Genomic DNA, 22,429 nt, shown 5'->3' on the forward strand with positions numbered 1-22,429 from the left:
ACTGCTGAATAATGCAGAACATAATAAAGCCAATGCTGTTCCACTTCCTAATTGGCACATATCAGCAGGCAGCCATGAAATTAGCCATAACTTACATAACAACAGTGCTGACTTTTCAGCTCTGATATCGACCGGCCTGGCGCCTATACGGACAGTAATTGGCTTGTCCTACGAAAGGAGGGACAAGGGGATTCCTTGAGCTGCTGGAATTACAACCTCTGCTGGCTGATTCATTGTGCCTGCACAGAGACAGGGAATAACGGAGATCAGTGTGTGACACTCAACATGTGCAATACAGATCTCCATATGAACCTGACTCATGCAGGTGAAAAGGCATATTGGAGTGGGCATTTCAGTTATGGCCCTCCTTAGTCTGAAGTGGAGGTCAGCAGCAGTAGAGGTGAAATACGATTGGGGGAAATTTGGGGCTGGAAAATGCACAAACAGAAAATACAAAAACTGTAACTACAAATAAAATTGAAATTGATTTAAATAGGTTTTGTCTGCAGGCATGAGTAGGTGATAGTGAGTGTGATTTACAGTATTTCCTATTACATTATTAGAAAATGCTTAGCAGAGCTGTTTTTTTCCCCACTCAAATTGATAGATGTATGAGAAATACACACCCACCCAGAAAACAAAAGCAACAAAGAAATAGAAGAAGTGGCCGACTAAGTTCAACAGAACATCGTCATTTACTATCCTTCAAAACCGAACAAACATGGAGGTCCGACTTTGAAGTCTGGCTGGCTACCACTTTATTGGAGTTCTCAATGAGACAATAGCTCTTTTCCAGTCGTCTGCATGGCAGTCAAAACACACTGACTCGAAGGAGAAGCTTGGAAAATACAGGACCTTTTCATAAAACAGACAGTGTGTTTTCCATCTCACTAAACTAATACGCCATTAATACACACGCCAGGCCTGGTTTCTGCCATGAACCATTCCATTTGCCTTCACATCTGATATTTTTTAAAAGCAACCGTTGCATGAATCGATCATTCAGAATTGGTGTGGCTGAACATGCTGCCTGTAGTAGAATGGCGTAACGTGTTTGGTTTTAAATGCAGATGCCATCTAAGTTAGTTTATATGCACATAAACAAGGCACGTGGGTTTTTTTTAGATACGATTTTTTTGATAAATGTACATTAGTTTTTATTTGTATAGCGCCCTTGAAAGTAGACGTTGTTGCTAGAGCATAGTCAAGCCCCGTAATGTCAACCCAAAGGCAAATCTCTGAGATTTTATCTCTTTTTTCTCAATTTAGTTGTTGCCAGTTCTCAAACGTTGAGTCTAACCAATCAAACAACAGTTACCAACAGAGAGTAATGGCTAACATGCTCCCTCCAAGATATGGTAAGTCAGCCAATACATCTTTCCTTGGAGGGGGTGCTAAATAATATTTTCTTTTATACAAATACAAGCCAATATTAGTTACTACACAGCTTTATTACTAGTGGCCAGTTGTGCTTTCTAAGTTTCTCTTGTGTTATGGGGGAATTCTTAAACCTAAGAATTCACTGCACACCCACAGAAGGTTGCACAACTTAAGATGTCTCTGTGTGTGTCATTTCCTGCCTGGCCACCTGCCCGATGCTTAACAAGAGCACATGGATGTGAAAAATAAGAATGAGTGTTAAAGGGGGCAGTGAGGGGAATACTACTGAGGAGGAAAATACTGAAAATCGATTAGAAATAATAACAAAGGAAAAGAGCCAAACAGCAGGTATTGTTGCATAGCTCCAGGGTGCTGGGGCCCTAGATTTGGTTTTTACATCTAGTTTGCATGCTTTTAAAACCTTAGTGATTAGATTGGCTCCATATACTTGTCTTTAGGTGTAAGTTAAAGAGTATGATGTGTGAGAGATGTCATTTTTTGGATTGGCACACACTCCTTGGTGTATTATGAATAAATAATAAAATATTAGGTGCATGATTGTAAGGTGGCACAGTGACACATTGGTAGAAGAGGTCCTGTACACCAGCATGGGTCTTAGCTTAACTTGAGGTCAATGTTCACCACTTATAACTGTCTGTAAGGTGTCTTAAAGTACAGTACTTCAGATTCCCCCTACTACCCAAAAACATGAAGGTAGATTGGCTTCTCTAAATTGGGTGTGCGTGAGAGAATGTGATGTCCTTGAATGGACTGGGCCCCTGTACAGAGTGTATTTAATACTTGTGTCCCTCATTTTGACATAGACTACCCAACACAAGCGTAATTAGGATGAAGTGGGCAGTGGAAGCTCAGTGGTTAAGGTTTTGGATCGATGATCAGAAGGTTCAAGTTCTGGTTCAAGTTGCCACTGTTAGGCCCTGTGAGCAAGGCCCTAATAAAGCATGAATAAATAGTGAGATATGAGGTATATGACTGTGGGTGTTTTAGATAAGTACCTATAATAACCCCTAAGTGTGTCACTGGGGCGTTACAGCTCAGTGACTGAGTTCCACACACACACTCCTGACTAAACCCTGACTGTTTACACCAACAGACGTCTTGTTTGGCAGACGTCTACTTCTGTTTGCCAGGGGAAAAGAATTAGGGGGAAAAAAGCTAGATGAATTGGGGTGAGATTAAAGGCCTGTCAAATCACTGATGCCATCGGGCACTTCTAATCCAATAATGAATAATAATCATTCACTGGTATGAAGTGGCTCCAAACGTCTGCTGCCAGATGTGTTAATCGAGAGGACCGGCAGCAGTAGAAAAAAAAACTGCTTGCGATATGATAGCATTGACTCTGCAGCCAAAAATGTAACTGTCAAAAACATATCGGTGTAGGTACAAATCTAAGAATAGAGGGAGTAGGAACAGCTGTGTGACAGGCTGCCTGGTATAGATATTACAATTTCTGCTTTTTATGGACGCTTTATTATGCCAATGTTGGGTGGACAGGATATAGAGTCTTGTTTAACTGGTGATGGCAGAAGTACTGTACCATTGTGAGTGCAAAACAGCAACAGGTTAGGGAACAGAATGAGGCTAAAACAGACTTATAGAGAAGTGTTGTATGTTTAAATATAATGCAACTGGATTATTTGCACAGAGAAAAAAAGGAAGTACATAATCTAACACAATCGCTTACCAAAAATCCATGATGTCAGCTGGCAGTTACTAAGACCTTTGTTTGTAAAGGAATTTTAGTGAAGATTTTTGCAACTGTCCGACCTCACCATAAAACCTGAGATGTTTCAGGACTTCAGAAAAGCCAGAACAATGATGTGATAATTAAAAAATATATAAAAATATGTATTAAAGTTTTATTACTTCATGTCTGTCAATCAGGATTAACAGGTGAAGCCACCTAAGATAGGTCTCGTGCTAAAGCTTGTGTTTTTAATACTTTCGGCTTTTGACTGTTTTTTCCAAAACACTTATTAAACCAGTTGAATCCAAAACTCTGTTCTGCCACACATGAAATTGTCCTGACAGTTTCTTTGTATGAAAAGCTTCTGCTGGTTGTCACCAGAAGCGAGAGACACATAGACCTAAATAAACCACTGCCTCATACTGATATTTTTATGACTGATATTTTTATATCAGTACACATTAACTTTCTAACTTTTCAGGGTCAGGGAAGGCTCAGCGGTTAAGGTACAGGACTAGTTTAAGCCCCACATATGCCAGCTTGCCACTGTTGGACCCCTGAGCAATACCCTTAATCCCTAATTGCTTGCAATGTATAGTCTAAATTGTAAGTCACTTTGGATAAAGGTGTCTAATAAATGCGAAAATGTAGATGTAAAATGACTCCAGATTGTCTACGGCTGTCAATGCTACAAATATATCTTACTGTTATATATGTTTTTAGGAAGTATTAGGAATAATACAGTATGTTAATACATAAATAACAAAATGCCATAGGAACATATTTACACCTCTGTGTATACTGAATATGGGTATATGCAATTTGGAAACAGCCATGTCATCCTGCCATCCTATCATCCAGCCAGGTCAAAGGTACTGCATAGGACCACAAGGACACCCATCCTAATTATTGATTTTAGGTGTTTCAGTCACACCCAGTGTTAACATATGTATAAAAACAATCATACAACAACAGCTTGGGAAGGGCGCTTTTGGGTTCTAGCATGACTGTGCTCGTGTACATCAGCCCCATTAAACAAATTGGGATAAACTGAAATGTCACTTGCAAGCCAGGCCTCAAGGTGTCTGATCTCAAACATTTCCAAAGACACACCCCAGAATCTTGTACAAAGTTTTGGGGGTGGCAACTTTCAGCATGTGATGTCTAACACGTGCACGGTTAGGTGTCTTTTGGCCATATGGTGAACACAGGTTCACATTTGTCACAGGTGTGACATGAATTTCAGGGTCACAGTTGAAAATAAACCTAGCACTTGTTGCAAATTTCCAATAGCAGCAATTGTGCAGCATTGTGTTCCTCCTCTATGAAATGAATGTGAAATTAACACAGCTTTCAACTGATGTCACACACGCTGACTGTTTTTTTATTAAGTGAAAAACCTCACAGACTCAATGTCTAGCTTGTAATGCAGTCACTGAGCTATATTTAGCAGGTGATACTTTCATCACAAAGAAAAGCGTTTAACAGTGGTACTTTGCATCAGTAATACTATGTTCTTGTTCTTAATTTTTGAGCAGGACAGTGGTACAGTTAGTAAAGTAGGTGCTGTGCCACAACATGGGTTCTGATGACTTGGGTCCAATCCTCAACTCTGATCACTGTCTGTGAGGAGCTTTGCTTGTTCAACCCCTGACTGCCTAAGTTTCCTCTACTTATATAACACGTGGAACATGTGGAAGGTGGGTTGGCTGCTCTTTATTTTCCCGAGGTGTAAGTAAAAAAGTGAATAAGTAAGCATGTATTGCCCTGCTCCCAGTGTTTCTACAATTTTGACCCAGGTAAAGCGTTTAGTAAAATAAATGAACATTTAGGAAGCTCTAGTTTTGAACTGAAAAATTGTGTAATCAGGATCAGCCAGAAAAAGAAATTAATATTTTTATGTTTTAAATATCTCTATATATGTTAAAACCATAAGTCTGACAAAATAAAACGTTTTCCTACAGTCTATAGTCTGCACATGTCTGGTAATCAAATTTGTATTTAGTATTCACTTCCATGTAGCCTCCAGCCAGCTGTAGCGTATGCATGTGCATGTGCACGCATGCTGAAGAGGGGCTTCAGGTTAAAGGTCGAGAGGCTGGCACTACACACCAAAAGAAGCAGACAAGAGGCAGTAACAGTAAACATTTGCGTAAGGCGAGCGGCTCGACTGCACGTGTTTGTGTTTGCCTCTCACTTAGCATGCCTGTTGCTGCTCAAAGACTGTCTTTGTGCTTTCAGCCATGCTGAATCCATTTTTTTAAACAGTGCCCTAACACGATCCATGCATCCATTCATCCATCATCCCATACCACCCCCCCACCCCCATCCAAAAGCCCTCCGTCCCTGACTTCCCACCTATCCGCTCAGAAAAGGGGCAAAATGCCAGCCAAAGCAGCACGTGGTGAAAGTCATCTCTCAGAGCCGGGTTATATTCCCGCACCTCTTTGTGCACTGTAATTGTTATCACATGACGGTTGATATATGAGGGTTACTCACGTCTTGGCTCGCGTGGTCCATCCACTGTGACCTTTATGGCTCGGTGGTAAGTAGCCACTTGGGGCGGGTTGGTGAATACTGTAATTGTCAGAGTGAAGCTCTTTCCTGCAAGACACAAAAAGGTTTAGAATCCGTTAGTCCTTGGCACAATGTGGCATATTCAGTGCCGGGCATTTGCATTTAATGTGCTGGCGATTGTGGAATTGTAACCATCTTCCGAGTTCATAACGTTTGAAAGAGTGAGGAAACAATAGACAGTGATGGTGGAGAAATGGCATTAAAATATTCAGAAAAAAAGAGTTACTGTCAGTGTGCAGTTTGGCATTTTCTTCCATCTCTGGGTGTCTTCTAGGTGCTGCACCTAACTATTCTAAATTACTCTGCTGTGTATGGAAGTGTAAATGAATCAACAAATGAATGAATGAATGAGCAGGTCTATAACACATTCATTTTGAATCAACTGATCATATGATGGAACATTTCTATTTTGTGGTCTTGGGTATTGCCCCAATCCACAAAGCATGACGTGTGACTGTTTCTAATACAGTGCCGTCTGAGGGCTCAAAGGTCAAACATTTGGGTTTTCAGCTTTATTCTACACAGACTAAGAGTTCTCTAGATTCCTGGAATCTTTTCACAATATCCTGTATGTTAGATGGTGAAACATTAAAATTATTGGTAGTCTTGTGCATTTGGTAGATCCTTCTTTTATAATCAATCATGATACCCTCACCTGTTACCAGTTTACCTGCTTGCTGTGTGTGTTTTAAAGCAGTGTAACTTTGTTAAACTATTCTATAAACGATTTCTGGCTTTTTGCCCCTGTCCCAGCTTTTTTGAGTATGTTGCAGGCATTAACTTCCTTGGACATTTCATTTTCGGCATTTAGCAGACGCCTTTATCCAAGGCAACTTACATTTCGGTTACAGTATACAGTCTGAGCAATTGAGGGTTAAGGGTCTTGTTTAGGGGGCCAACAGCAGCAACTTGACCTTCTGATTACTAGTCCAGTACCTTAACCACTAGGCTACAGCTTCCCTACATTTGTCAGCTAAATAAACATTCAAGGGAATTAACAAATCACATATTCTTAATTCTGTTGCAAAGACAGTCCAAAGAAGCCAGTTCTTTCCTTCCTTTTAGATAGTAAAGAGCCCTAAAGCAATTCAATCATCTACTGAATGTGAACTGCAAATACTGGCAATGTTGTTCGTAGAGTTAAATTACGTTAAATTATGGTTATACAGTTACTTTTGATGTAAGTCAATATAAGTTACTTTGAAAACAGATGTGCCTGTGCAGAATACTTTCACAACTCGCACATTATACTATAGGCTATGTGAATGTTGTGAATGTTCTCATGTAGCTGAAATATTAATAGATGTCACTCTTTGTGAACACAACACAGGAAGCTAGAAGAGGCTTCAGAAGCAACAAACTCAGCAACAAGAGTAATCTGCAAACTATGCTGTGAAGTCAGGCATGACACATTCTTTGAGCTGCAATCTGCTGCTGAGACAGGAAGAAGTGGGCGGAAAATGAGTGAGTCAGTTGAGTAGAAGGCATAGCAGATGCCTCAATGTCCCAATAGTTTGTTGATTGGGCTCCCTTTTTTTGATGATTCTTTGTAATAATTAACCCTGAATCCTAACAATGGTGTAAATACAGACTCGCCATGTGCATGTGATACACTGAGCTCTCATCATTGCCTCGTCATAACATTGCAAGACTAGACTAATAAAACTAAAAAATTTTTAACAACTTCCTATGCATTGTATATATCCTCAACTTTCCTAACCTTGCCTACGCTGACCTTCGTACTTTTACTGTTTTTATTCATTCTAAATTTGTTCCCATTCGTTCTGCCTCAGGAATCCTACCATAAGCCCCCAAAATGCAAGTTTGTGGCCAGCTATCAAGCCCAACCCAGCCCTTCCCAGTAACCAGATCCCACAGTGACACCACAGGCCAGCGCAGTACCCAGTCGCTAGACCAACGCCTGCCTCTGCCCTGCATCCCACAACTGCACCACCAACTAAAAATATCCCCGTCTCCCGTTACTTAGGTTTCTCAGTTCATAATGGTTATTCAATGCTGGTCTCTTAATGTGGCACTGACATTATTCATTTAAAAGTCAGTTCCTAAAAGCTGACAATCAAAGAAGTAGCAATGCTTAATCAGTACAGAAAATATGATGCTCCTGCACTGCTGTGAGTGTGCACTATGTGGACACAGCTCTTATTTTTTAATTGGCAAAACCCAACAACCTGGGTATGTAACAAAATAAATTCAGTGTTTATAATCCTTGGTAACAGATTGGCAGATTGGGTAAGACCCTTTTTTGTTTCAATATGACTGCACCCCTAAGCACAAGAGCTGCACCTGACCTGAACCATGACCTCAACCCTATTAAACACCATTGGGATTGATTGGAATGTTGATTGTAAGCCAGGCATTTTTGTCCAAAATCTTACAAAAACTGTTTTGGCTAAAATGAGGCAATCCAAAGTCTTGGGAAAAGACTCTACAAAAGAGCTGAGGCTGTTATTGCCACAATGCGGGGGCAAAGCTTTAAAAACCAATGCTAGGTAAAAGAAATCTAGATCATAATACTAATATGACTCACAATCATGTTTTATTATGTCATTTTATTTTACAGAGCAAGTGTTGCATTGCATCATGGCTCCCAGGACCTTGAGATGAATCCCCATATCAAGTCAGTATCTGTGTTTAACCTTGCACTGTTTGTTTCTGAGCTGTACTGGACCCACTGATGGTCCTGACCAGAAGGAGTGATTAGTAAAAATTACTTAATTGAATCAGATTTCAGGTTTTCATTGATTAAACGTCTTAAAGTTTTTGCCATCTCGCCAGCCCTTAGATGCTGAGTACTCTGTATTATGTTTTCAATTTGGTCATTCATATTCAATGCTTAGATTGTTTTCTTTATGTTCTGCAATCTCCCCTGTGATTTTCTCCTGCAGATCTTGTGCTGGAGATAAGAGAAACCTAAGCTGACAAAGTGTGGGCCGGAGCACTGTTCTCAGTTACAGCCATGAGGAGATAATGCACAGACAGTTCCTGTTTCACATAAACATTGCATAGGGATGTGAGATTTAAAATTAAAACATTATGTCCATCTTAAAAGATGACTGATGGTGCTACTGTGCTTCCATTGAAAAAAATATTCTCTGATGAGTAAGCTCACTGCCTCTACTACTGTTCTGCCTCTTTATAGTTTTTGGGAACTTTGAACGTTTAGCTGCACGTTTTAGTCTGTACGGTTCAGAGAGGCCTTTTTAGTGATCTTGAACACCTGTGCTTAACTTCTAGGGCTTGTGAAGATTAGCGAGACATGTCTAGACGCCACTAGGGGAGTCTTGGCTGCCTCCAGCATCAGACTGCCTGCTTCTCTGATCCATTCGCCTGTACTGTCTTCTTCAAAGTGCTGCTTTCGGAACAAGGGTCTTTCCACACGATCACAAGGCCTGGCTTTCTTTTTTGGCAGTAATTACTGGATATCAAAAGCGGCATTCATCCACACATGTCCAGCTGGGTGCTCTTTAGGCGTTTATTCACTTATAACATCTGATTGCATACTGCCATACTGCTAATCACCCACAGTATTCTTTTATATATATATATATATATATATACATATATATATATAAATAAACATAAGGACAGATTTCAAGTGACAAACTTTCATTAAACTGTTGCCAGTTTTAGAGCTGGAGATCCTTTCTTGCATGTTAGCCTCTTATTTCATAGCATTGTAAAGCTTGCTTGATTATGGACAGCATTACCCATTGTTTCAGCAGCTTTTAATTAATGTAGTTCTGCTTGATGGACGTTCTTTGATCTGACCACTCTGACAATCTTGGCAAGAGACTACTATCCCATGTACTTTCAATGGATGCAATCATCACATTCTAAATGTGTTTCTATTTAAATAAAACAATGAAGTTGATCAGCGAAAACATTGGAAATGTGTTCTTTCTACTTTTGTCAGTTAAATGTCGCTTCAAGAGAATGAACAAAACACAGATTCTTCTTTTAACAGCATTTTACACAACGTCCCAATTTTTTCGGGAATGGGGCTAGTACAAAGATGAGCCAAAACCCATCTAATACGCTGTCAAAACAGCTCTGAACTGATGACACATGGACTCCACAGAAAATCTGAAGAAGTCCTGGTATCTGTTTCCAGGACATTACCAACATGTCCTTCGGTGTCTATACACTGTGAGATAGATGGTCCTACAGTGCCAACTTTTCCTGGAGCCAACTTTTCCCTGGCTAAAGGGTGCATATGTGCCCGGCCATCCACGTGGTCCTAGAGACAATGCGATTTGTCTGACCAGTCCTACGTCTAGTTGCAATGCCTGCAAGCCCACTGTAGGTGCTTTCAACAGTGGACAGGTGTCAGCATGGGTACTTTGACTATCCTGTGACTATGAATCACCATAGACACAAGGGTTTTATGCACTGTGTGTTGTGACACATTTACCTCATCACCTGCATTAAAATGATCTGCAATTTGAACCACAGTAGCCCATCTGTTGGTCTGACCAAATGCCATAACCTTGTCCTCTGGCATCAGTGAGTCTTGGCCCCACAACAAATCATTGGCCAATCCACTGTCTATGTTATACTGAAATTATATTGTTTTATAGTATATATTGTTTACCCAGGATAGTTTCAGAAAATTGAAAATACAATTATGAAACGACTTAAGTTTGGGAATTACATTCAGTTGTTCAGTCCCCCCCAAAAATGCTGCAAGTCTCTAAACCAATGACATAAATATCCCTTACAAGTGTATGTAAATTCTGACTTGAACTATGTGTGTTTGTAACCTATCTTTATAAATAACTGTCATAAAAATCATGAGATCAAACTTCAAAGGCAGAAATGGCAGAAACACACCCATTGCTTTTTAGTCCTGAAGCAAGAACTGCTCAAATTACCATGTGACATATAATGCGCCGATTCCTCAGTAGCATGTTTACGTCTGCTTTCAACTGATACAGCTTCACAAGAATACAGTAAATACAGTAATCAATTGTGGACTGCATGGTATATATTCACAAATTCCTGTCATATACTGTTTAACCAACTGCACAGGGCATCCATATTCAAAGTGTGGTTTAGTATCTCTGTGGATAATCTACCGCATGCAGAACTTTAACTACAATGCTCGATTTCTTGCTCCGTAAACATAACTTGCTGCATGTGGATTTGCCATGCTTTGCCATTGTATGACTCCAAAAATGTATTCCTACAGTAAAAGTAATGTTGACAAATCAAGGAAATATACTGACCTCTGCCACTTCTCCCAACAAACCTCAGGTCGTTAAAACGTGCCACTTGGTTCTTCATGACGGCAGAGGCGTTGCGTAGCTCGGCAGAGTAGTTCTCATCGTTTCCTGCCATAACTGTGACCACAGTTCCATCAGGAACATCTCCTAGTGCAAGAACCTGCATGGTAAAACAGAACACATTCATTATGTCCTATTATTCATTTATTAAAAGGCTGTAAGTGACATTATGTCATTAGAGAAATAGTATAGGGGAGAACAGCATTGGTTGACACAGATGTTGTTCAATATCATAGTATAGTATAATAAGAACTAAACAATGTGTTATAGTATTAATTTCAGAATGTATTTTTGGTATCCAAATGGCAACTATGGGGATGCTGTAATAAACATTTTATAATGTTTGCCATCTTGATCTACATTGGTCAGATTTGGCAAAGAAGCTCCAAACAACCAAAAACCCAAAAAACCTTCCCTCAAAAAGCAAGATCAAATATTTTGTATATACGTTTTGTTTTATGCTTAGATTTCAAGCTTTTTTTTAGCTGCCCACTGGGTCCTAATATATGGTATGTCATAAAAAAGCAAAATGCTACCTATGCTAACAACCCACCATTGAATAAATATTATACTATAAAAACTAAGCCTTAACAATTAAATAATGGAATTCATGGGTACACATGTAACTTCTCTTATATAAAGAGGAACTTAATTCAAATTTCATAGGAAACTTTTGTACAGAAAAGATGAATACATGTTCTACAAATATGATTGTATTATCTATACAGTTTGCACATTGGTTTGTGTAATTTAATTTCAGCTTAAAACTAAAGCCTGTGAGTTCTGAAATACGTTTATTGCATTCAGAAATAACAATAGACATTTAAATTAATTTATTTTGTAATATTTAAAAGAATGAAACAACTGCTGCAGTAGCTTGTTTTTAAAAAGGACAGCACTGACTCAGTTCACGAAAATGACTCATGACGGGATTGTAAATATTTAGCACACATCCAGGTAAATCTGTGCCATCCGTACCATCTGTTTTACATGGCTAAACCAAACGTAGCTAACACTGAACTTTCCATTTCCTTAGTTTAGTGTTCCAGTAGCAGTGAAAATACAAGCTTCATTAGCTTTCTGTTCAGCAAAGTCAGAATGAAGATTATTTTACATTTGCATCACCGATATCTTGTACCTAATGCACTGAATTACACTGGAATGAATCAGTTGTTTCAACTGGAAACATGAAGATCACATAGATCATAACAGTGTGATTTTGCACTTTCAGTTAATTGTACACATCTGTTTTCTGTGTTATTTTAGTAGCATGTAGACCAAAGTAGATTTCACGTTAATAATAAAAAAGGAAGCTGCTCATAATTTGATTGAAGCTATGACAGTTTGCTTGCAGCCTTAACGTTTTGGAAGGAAAAAATACCAAGTGTGAAAGCCAACACATTTTTTTTTCTTTAATTTTAGGGTGCCAGGAAATGTTCTTTTTAAATGGTGGTATAAAAGAACAACGTGTAGCTCCCTAAAAGAACGATTTGATGGATAGTTTACTTACAAATAATCATATACATGGTACAAATGAATCATTTAGGTTTATTTTGGCAAGAACAAAATTGAATCTGCATGGGCCACCACTTTAAAACAGTGTATTTTTTTATGCATTGAAGTGCATTAGTATTATTAGTATATCTTATTTAGTAAAAAAAAAAAAAAAAATAGCCCATGTAGTTTTATCATTACTGTGGCATGCAGTGTTTTTTTTAATTTATATTTATATATACTAATAATAACAATAATATTAACAACAACCACAATAATAATATTAATATAAATAAAAGTAATAATCATCATAGTAATAATAATAATAATGTAGCTTTCCCTTTATAAAAGCTAGGGTGCAAAAACAGGGTCATTTCCTAAAAGTGGGTGGGAAACTTTTTCCTTATCCTATTCTTTAAAATTTTTGTTGGTGCCACCCTGACCTGAAAATCATTTAACACCTATAAGAACCAAAAATACTGTAAAAAGGAATCATATTTTTGTTTTTTTAGTTAAAAAACTAACAGAAGCAAGGTTCTTCAAGAATATAAAAGGGATATTTATGTAATACTATTTTATTAGAGTATGCTTTGTTATATTTAGGTTTAAGATGTTTTTATGTTATAAACTGTTGTAAATGAGAAACATTTAGTCCTGGTGCAGATAATGATACAGTGGTATAATTGTTGCACTTTTACTTGCGCCCATCATCACTGTGGTGGCGTCCAGTTTTATACAATATTCCTCTATGTTTTTTTTTTTTTTTGCTGAATTTAGTCTAAAACAAGCTTAACAGTTAATAGGTGGGATAAATAGTCATACACATTGCTTTAAATAATAAAAATCGAGTTTGAGCTGTTGGAAAGAAAACATATGAACCCTGTGAAAACTTTTCCTGTTTTTTGCAACAACACACTGTTTTAAAATTGTTCCACATTTACAATAATAGTAATTTAAGTGATTTTTGACAGACGTGGCTTAATGTTACATTTATTATTATGTTTTAAATTTAAAGTAGCCTAATGTACAGATGAACAAGTTGTAGTGCAATTGTTGCGCTTGTAATTAATTCCATTAGTTTGAATTAAAGAAATCAAATTTCAAATATGTTGATGTAATACATTTTTCGAGTTGAGATAATCCACATATTTAAATTGTATTGCAGAAAAGTTATTCCGGGTGCGCTGGGTAACGTTAGTCGATACAGAAGCGCTCCGGACTCACCTTGAATGCGACCGGCAGGGTCTTGTTACACCTCCAGTGAGACGGCAGGACTGAACAGAGGAAATTTGGGCTGTCTGTGCGCACCAGCTCGGCAGGATGATCGGCGATGATTTCCACCATGGTGCGGTTATCGTGGGCGCGCAGTCTGGGTACCGCAGCCGCCCCAGTGTTCGCTTCGTGCTGTGCCGCCGCAACAGCCGCGCTCGCATCCGCCGCTTTCCCCGGCAGCGTCTGCACTCCGTTAGCCGGTGGACTGAACCTCCTGCTGCTGCTCGGATCTATCGGAATGCGCATTACACACACACACACAAACACAATTCACACGATCAGATAGTTCTTAAAGTTGAGGTTTCGGGTTTGCGTGTTTTTTTCTGGTCCGGTTGCGCTTCGCTCCTGCGCTCCGAGTTCAAAATGTCATTCTGTAAAGTCTCTTCTCTCGGTGTGTGTCTCTATCCGGCTCCTGCGCTCGGGACGATCGGAGGAGAAACACAAATCGCACCTTCAAAACGAGTGTGTTTTAAGCTTCAAAAAGTCTCAAGCATCGGTTTACGAACTACAGACACAGTGCGGAGATCCAGAATACCAAGTCCTCTCGCATCCCGACCTAAACACAGTCTTCTACTAATCTAAACTCAAATTGCTTAAAAAGTTCTTGGTAAAATGTCTAATTCTGTTGTTGTAAAGACTAGTTTCAGTCCGTCCAAGCTGGCACAATCACAGGGCTTCAACTTGTTGGCAGTGTCAGAGTTGCGGTCGGAGATGGAGCAGATAGAAAAAGCCGCAGAGTTTTTGCTCTGGTTGTGCGGTTGGGTTGTGTGGACTGGAGGCAGGATCTGGCGAGCAGCTTTGTGGTTTATATATATATATGCCCACGCAGCACCATTATTATGCTGATGAGCCTAGAGCACGTGGTGTACAGGACCGGACGTCTTTCTCCATCCGAATAAACCAAATTAATGACTCAACGTAGGTCTTAACAGATCAAAACACACAGTAAATCACCAGACAGCGAGATTAGACCTTCAGTAATACAGTGCTAATCCTCACGATTGTGTTTTACAGCCTCTAATTAACTCTTAGAACGTTATAGTGTTTCATCAGTTCTTATATCGTGAAATAAATGATAAAAGTAGCATTTAAAAAATTTAATTCTACACCAGGAGCTCTAATAGTATTAAATAATATTTTACAGCATTCAATGAACTACGAACAGTGTTTAATTACCCATAACACCGTTGACTGATTGATTCAGTATTTATAAATCCAATATTAGAATAAACTGCAGTAATAAATGGATTCTTACATTAAAAGGTGTACATTTGTTCACCCCTACTGTAACAAATCACTATTTACAGCATAAAGTATAATAGTGGTATAATTCTATACTAAGCCTTTATAGTATTAAACTAGCAGTAACTCAATAGTAAATTAACTTTAATGTTATTGCCCTATCTTTTAATCCCTCAGCCCCTGCTGAAACAATTAACCATCTACATTCTAGAATTTACAGTATTAATTAACCTCTACATTTTGGTTTTACATGTTCTCCTCCTCTACCTCTCCTCCTCTACCTTTTCCCATTTTGCATGCTTAAGAAGAAGTGGCTACTCTAAATTGCCCCCAGTTGTAAATAAATGAATAAACAGGCGAGTGTGTGATGACCTGTAATGGACTGGCCCCTTGTACAGGGTGGATTCTTGCCTTACACCCAGTTTTCCAGCTGGCTCTGACCCTCTACCCTGATTGCAATAGCAGTAATTACTGATAAAGGAATGAATAAATGAACTGAATGAAATGTATGAACTGAATTGTTGTATGTTAAAGTAAGTATTACATAACAGTTTATACAGCATTTCATCCAGTACTGATCCAGTACTAAAGGAACCCTTATAGTATAGTGAATAAACCTGTGCACTATTGAGTTAATGCTTATATACATTAAATTGCATTGAATGAACTAATTGAATTCACCTGCAAAATGAATTCAATCGAACAATATTAAAATAACCTATTTATTACTAAATTAAACCTTACAGCATTGAATAACCTTGTGCAGTATGAGAATAATTTATTTAATGCTGTATTAACCCTCAAGTCATTAAATCAACTTCTACAGTAATGTATGAAATCATGCAGTCATGAATTAATTAATTTAATTAAATAATCAATTCTTAAAGTATTACACTTTAATACTTTACCTTGAAACATGGAAACAGACTTGCTGATTTAAATTGAAATGAAAACAAATGTTAAACAAAACTCTCTGAGAAATCTTATTTAGAACGGTAACTGGAGAAACATTTATACTTTTAGGATCAATTTGTCTATACAAACAATGAGCTATGTACAAGTGTAACCATGTTTGAACTTTCACTGATGTCAACCTTGACTAAAGGCATGCTCATGCATTAAAAAATTGACCTTTCAAATAGAAAATGATCAAATTATTCTGTGGTGGGATAATACAGCAGGGATAATAATAATAATAATAATAATAATAATAATAATAATAATAATACAATTCTTCTTCTTCTTCTTCTTATTATTATAGCAAATATTTTATATTGTAATGTCACTATAATATTTTGTACATTGCAAGTGTGTTTAAATATCATGATGACATTTTTGTTATATTATTGACTCTAGTACTACTGTTAATTATTTAGTACTGATTCTACTTCTACTTACACTACTACCAATTTTCCTACTACTATAGTTTTACTAACAATAAAAAAATAAAAAAATATTATATATCATGCATTAGATTTAAATGAATTAAAGCATGAAGTATATTTTCCTTGACTTTTGACTTAGGCTGCTGTTTTATCTTTAAGCAGGGCCTATAAGCATTCTGCTCATCCTCTATAAATGCGCAGATCTTTAGGTGGCGCTGTTGAATGTGTGATTTCGTCTTTTTCTGTGCGACTCGTCACTCTTGTGGACTACAGATCGAGTAGTGAACGCGGTGTATTCGCATGGCGCCTTTAAGCTACAGTGTAAAACCTCAACCAGAACTACAATGCCCAGTGTTCAGTGCGGCAGCGATTGTGACGTGAAAACTCCTTAGCCGGATATTTTGACGAGCAGCGTGTTTCGAGAGAGAGGAGCGAGATACGAACAGGACTACAAACAGTGTTTATAGTAGACAGAGAGGTAACCGCGTTATTCTGATACATGCGCGTTCATCTGATACATGCGTTGTTTTGATCTGTGCATTAGCTTGAGGGTTTTGAGTGATGTTGCTGTGTTTTCTAAACTTTGTCTGCACAGTTTTCTGCAGCATATTTCTCATAAGATCAGTGTTCGAGCTCATGCGTGTGTGCGGAGTGTTTGTGTTTATGTACATGCGCAGGTTGTTCTGTACAAGTAATCTGAGCGCCTCAGTGTTCCGTACTCACTCATTTTAAATAAATTATAAACAGGGCATTAAAACACTTAAATATTTCTGCGAAGTATATCTATTTGTTCCACATTTTAATTGTATGAGTACATACTGAAGTAGCGTCAGTAATTTAGTAAAACAACAGCAGAGACGTTTATGGTACGTGCTGCCAATACAGTAGACCCTTGACTTACGAATTTAATTGGTTCTAAAGGGCTGTTCTTAAGTCAAAATGTTCGTTAGTTAAACCTATTTTTCCCATAAGAAATCATGTAAACGGAATTAATCCGTTCCAGACCTCCCAACCACCCCCTTACCTAACCTATCTAATGTCTTAAATGCTCTTTTTTGTTATAAATACAAGTATATTTCCCTTAATCTTAAATTATAGAATAGACATTCCTGTAATAAACAATAACAAACAACAATACACAGTAGTACTGTACTGTACATAAAACACACACAACATTTCAGTACAGTATGTGTGCTGTACTGTACACCATAATACATTTCCTTCTTTTTTTATAAAATGTATCTACCAAAAACAACAATAACTCTCATATTTCTCTATTATTTCCTTCTTTATTTTAACAGTATTGTATTTTGTAGGTGTAATTGCACGAAAGAAAGAATACTTTACTAAGCCCAGTTCCTTCTTCTCTCTCACTCAATGTCCCCTCTGTCTAATACACAGTGACAGCTACTGGCAGGAGTAATTATACAACACAACAAATAGTTCTTTCATTTTCTCACCACTACGCTTCCTCTGCACATTCTTTGGGGACATTAATATATGGAATTAATTAATATAGAATTTTACAAAATATAAAGAAAACACCGGAAAAACACAGATCACTGTCCGAATGTTCATATATATATATACAGGGGTTGGACAAAATAACTGAAACACCTGTCATTTTAGTGTGGTAGGTTTCATGGCTAAATTGGACCAGTCTGGTGGCCAATCTTCATTAATTGCACATCGCACCAGTAAGAGCAGAGTGTGAAGGTTCAATTAGCAGGGTAAGAGCACAGTTTTGCTCAAAATATTGCAATGCACACAACATTATGGGTGACATACCAGAGTTCAAAAGAGGACAAATTGTTGGTGCACGTCTTGCTGGCGCATCTGTGACCAAGACAGCAAGTCTTTGTGATGTATCAAGAGCCACGGTATCCAGGGTAATGTCAGCATACCACCAAGAAGGACAAACCACATCCAACAGGATTAACTGTGGACGCAAGAGGAAGCTGTCTGAAAGGGATGTTCGGGTGCTAACCCGGATTGTATCCAAAAAACATAAAACCACGGCTGCCCAAATCACGGCAGAATTAAATGTGCACCTCGACTCTCCTGTTTCCACCAGAACTGTCCGTCGGGAGCTCCACAGGGTCAATATACACGGCCGGGCTGCTATAGCCAAACCTTTGGTCACTCGTGCCAATGCCAAACGTCGGTTTCAATGGTGCAAGGAGCGCAAATCTTGGGCTGTGGACAATGTGAAACATGTATTGTTCTCTGATGAGTCCACCTTTACTGTTTTCCCCACATCCGGGAGAGTTACGGTGTGGAGAAGCCCCAAAGAAGCGTACCACCCAGACTGTTGCATGCCCAGAGTGAAGCATGGGGGTGGATCAGTGATGGTTTGGGCTGCCATATCATGGCATTCCCTTGGCCCAATACTTGTGCTAGATGGGCGCGTCACTGCCAAGGACTACCGAACCATTCTGGAGGACCATGTGCATCCAATGGCGGTGCCGTGTATCAGGATGACAATGCACCAATACACACAGCAAGACTGGTGAAAGATTGGTTTGATGAACATGAAAGTGAAGTTGAACATCTCCCATGGCCTGCACAGTCACCAGATCTAAATATTATTGAGCCACTTTGGGGTGTTTTGGAGAAGCGAGTCAGGAAACGTTTTCCTCCACCAGCATCACGTAGTGACCTGGCCACTATCCTGCAAGAAGAATGGCTTAAAATCCCTCTGACCACTGTGCAGGACTTGTATATGTCATTTCCAAGACGAATTGACGCTGTATTGGCCACAAAAGGAGGCCCTACACCATACTAATAAATTACTGTGGTCTAAAACCAGGTGTTTCAGTTATTTTGTCCAACCCCTGTATATATATATATATATATATATCACGTGTTTCGCAAATTTCTGTCGAATTTGTAACTCAAGGGTCTACTGTAATTCTACTAATGCACTGCAATTTAGACTAATCACTTTAAATAAAATCAACATCTAGCTACACACAGGTAATTTAGATATTAATATGTATATATTTAATTTGTAAAAAGTTTTTGCTTCAGCCATACTCACAAAAAATATTGATCTTGATCTTAAACTGGAACTATAACATAATCGCTTAGTTGTTGTTATCTAATATACCCACAGTAAATTACCAGGTTTAACAATCCAAAAATACAGGGTTTATTGCTGCTATAATAATAATTATAACAACAACAACAACTACTTTATATAATATAATTGGGTGGCACGGTGGCTCAGTGGGTAGCACTGTCGCCTCACAGCAAGAGGGTCCTGGGTTCGATCCCCAGGTGGGGCGGTCTGGGCCCTTTCTGTGTGGAGTTTGCATGTTCTCCCCGTGTCCGTGTGGGTTTCCTCCGGGTGCTCCGGTTTCCTCTCACAGTCCAAAGACGTGCAAGTGAGGTAAATTGGAGACACTAAATTGTCCATGACTGTGTTTGATATAACCTTGTGAACTGATGAATCTTGTGTAATGAGTAACTACAGTTTCTGTCATGAATGTAACCAAAGTGTAAAACATGACGTTAAAATCCTATTGAACAAACATATAATATAATTACATAACAGAAATCATTACAGCATCATATTTTATTTATTGTCTTCATTAAATGCCTCTAAATTTACTTAATTGGCCTGTCTTTAAATGTATAAACCTCATTCCTGAAAAAGTTGGGATTTAATGTGACAAAATTACAAATAAATGGCTTAAATATAAACACATTGTTAAATAGTTAGGGTGTCATGATTGATTGTTAATTAGGATTGTTGGTTACATTCATAACAAGACAGGTAGTTACTGGTTACACATGATTCATCAATTCAAGTTCAATGTCAAACACAGTCATGAGCAATTTTGTACCTTTAGTTCACCTAACTTGCATTTTCACAGACACACAACAACATACAAACTCCATACACAAAGGATCTCGCTCTGGGGCTCATGGGACTCAAACCCAGGACCTTTTTGCTGTGAGGTAACAGTGTTACCCACTGAGCCATTGTGCTACCCTTTATTGTTGTTTGTAAAAGAAAGATCTACCAATCTACCAAAGTCTCAGTCACAGCAAAGATGGGTTGTGCCAAACTTCATGATAAAATTGTTAATCACCTTTAAAAGAACATTTCACAATGCAAAGTTGCAAATGATTTACCATCTTTACCGTTTACCTTACATAATATTGTGAAAAAGTCAACAGGAAAGGTTACATTGTGAGAGTGTGGAATTGAATGCAGAATTGCTTCATGGGGACACTTATTAAATTGGGTGGATTTTGCGGTTTGAGATAATTACGGATGTAAAAACTGAGGTGGCTAATGGCTCACTTTTCCACATGCTCAGCTCTTTCATTAATATGTTTTCCCCATAATATTGTGATTTACATTCACTGGCTATTTTATTTCTACATTTGTATGAGTTACATGTATTCTATAAAAGCCCTTTGTGGGGACACAGTTATTGGCTATAAGCCATTTGTAGCTTTGCTCACTTCACACCCTCTGCTTTGCTATAAGTGAATGGAATAGAACTCCATGATAGCAGTCTATCAATCAACAGTGCTGTCAGAAAAATAGTGCTTCAACCAAATACATCCTCAAAAACTGTCTAGCAATATAAAAAAAAGCTATAGTCACTAACTGTACACCCACAGCGTGTGCTGGCTATGTGTACCTAATAAAATGATCATGAAGAGTGAACAATTTTTAACAACACCAGATATGCTGTTACACCTGATTCACCTGTAGAATACCACGTCAGTGTCTCTTTAACCTGTAGAGTTTGTCTACATCTACAGATGTAGAATTTGTAGAAAATGTCTTGTTTGTAAAATCTGAGTTATGCTTTTTATAGCCGATGGCATTTTAAGCTTAAACAGCTTCTCATGCTCGTCGCACTTCAGTGTCTGTTTCTTGCTCAGCTGAACTGAGAGTACACTTTGAACGGAGCACTTGGCGTCAATAACAAACAAAGAATTAGAAACACTCTGGCTTTAAACTTTGTCATTACACATTTGTGATTGTTTTACACTCCATCCATCTGCTGGCTAGACACAGTCTGTCGGAGTCTGGCATTTAATGCAGAAATGCTGAACGGGGACGCTTATTAAGCCGGGTGGATAATGTGGTTTTGGGATAATTGCAGAAATAAAAGCTGGAGTTAAGAGGTGGCCGATAGCTTACTTTTCCACATACCCATTGTTTGTTAAACTGTATGTGTGTGAGGGAGCGAGAGAGGGTACGGGCAGCAGATGCGGCGCCACACGTCACTGTGGAAGCACAGAGGAAGCGTAGATCGAGTACGATTTTACTACTCGCACTCGTTTAACCAGGGCCTTGTCTCACCGCACTCTCATTTGAATAGACCTCCAAGAGTCTTTACTCCACACTTTTGGATGGAGGGGAATTGATTTTGCATGATTTTACTTTCTTATGCAAACACAGTGAGGTGAAGGCAGTCGTGCAGGGCTGTGTGGGGTGCTGGATTAAGGATGTGGGAGTAAAATAAAGCTTTGAATAGCACTTAATCACTCTAGAACAGCGTGTTCTTAAATTACTTTTCCCAGTTAGGCACCGCCAAATTTTCTTATTAACCCTTCTTTCTTTCTAATGGTGCCCTAGAAGATTTTAGGATGGCTAAATTAATGACATATATTTTAGTCAATATTGTGTGATGCTTGTTGACAAGACTATTATGTATTTAGATTGTTTAAAGGTTTATTGTTTTAATCTCATTGTGGCATCTCAGTACACTAAAATATCCATGGAATTACACCATACAGTCACGCCATTCCTTTTCTGCTGGTATTCTTTTACATTTTACTCTCTACAGGTTGAGCTCGATACAGTGGAAAGATGTGAAATACTGTCTTGAAAAGTCTTAATATTAGTTCATACATTTTTGGTCAGATTATTAAGCATCAGAACTGTATCAGCTAATGCATCAGCTAATAAACAAGATCAATTCTAATTTTGCTATAGCCTGTAGAATTTGTTGTGTCTTAACACTTTTTATTCAGCCCTTATTTACTTTCGCACTTTTATCACACAAGGCCAATCAAATTTTGTTAGCTCATATGGA

The 22,429-nt window shown here is 38.4% G+C and overlaps 2 protein-coding genes across 5 annotated transcripts in view; one reads left to right on the top strand and one right to left on the bottom strand.

Moving 5' to 3' along the window:
- Nucleotides 1-22,429, bottom strand: part of runx2a (RUNX family transcription factor 2a) — a 77,913-nt gene that overhangs the window by 14,334 nt on the left and 41,150 nt on the right. For 2 of the 4 annotated variants that reach the window (XM_063006892.1, XM_063006891.1), the window contains exons 2-4: nt 13,690-13,967; nt 10,915-11,071; nt 5,591-5,695 (exon numbers count right to left, since the gene is read on the bottom strand). In XM_063006892.1, the coding sequence (XP_062862962.1) occupies nt 5,591-5,695; nt 10,915-11,071; nt 13,690-13,967 (540 nt within the window). Of the gene's footprint in view, nt 1-5,590; nt 5,696-10,914; nt 11,072-13,689; nt 14,064-22,429 lie in introns of those variants that run through there. The other 2 variants (XM_063006893.1, XM_063006894.1) reach the window with 1 other exon arrangement.
- Nucleotides 16,764-22,429, top strand: part of supt3h (SPT3 homolog, SAGA and STAGA complex component) — a 198,488-nt gene continuing 192,822 nt past the window's right edge. Inside the window, exon 1 of the mRNA XM_063006895.1 lies at nt 16,764-16,842. The gene's annotated coding sequence lies outside the window, so the exon portion shown is untranslated. The remainder of the gene's footprint in view (nt 16,843-22,429) is intronic.

The sequence above is a fragment of the Trichomycterus rosablanca genome, chromosome 13 (assembly GCF_030014385.1).
Source record: "Trichomycterus rosablanca isolate fTriRos1 chromosome 13, fTriRos1.hap1, whole genome shotgun sequence".
Lineage (NCBI taxonomy): Eukaryota > Metazoa > Chordata > Actinopteri > Siluriformes > Trichomycteridae > Trichomycterus > Trichomycterus rosablanca.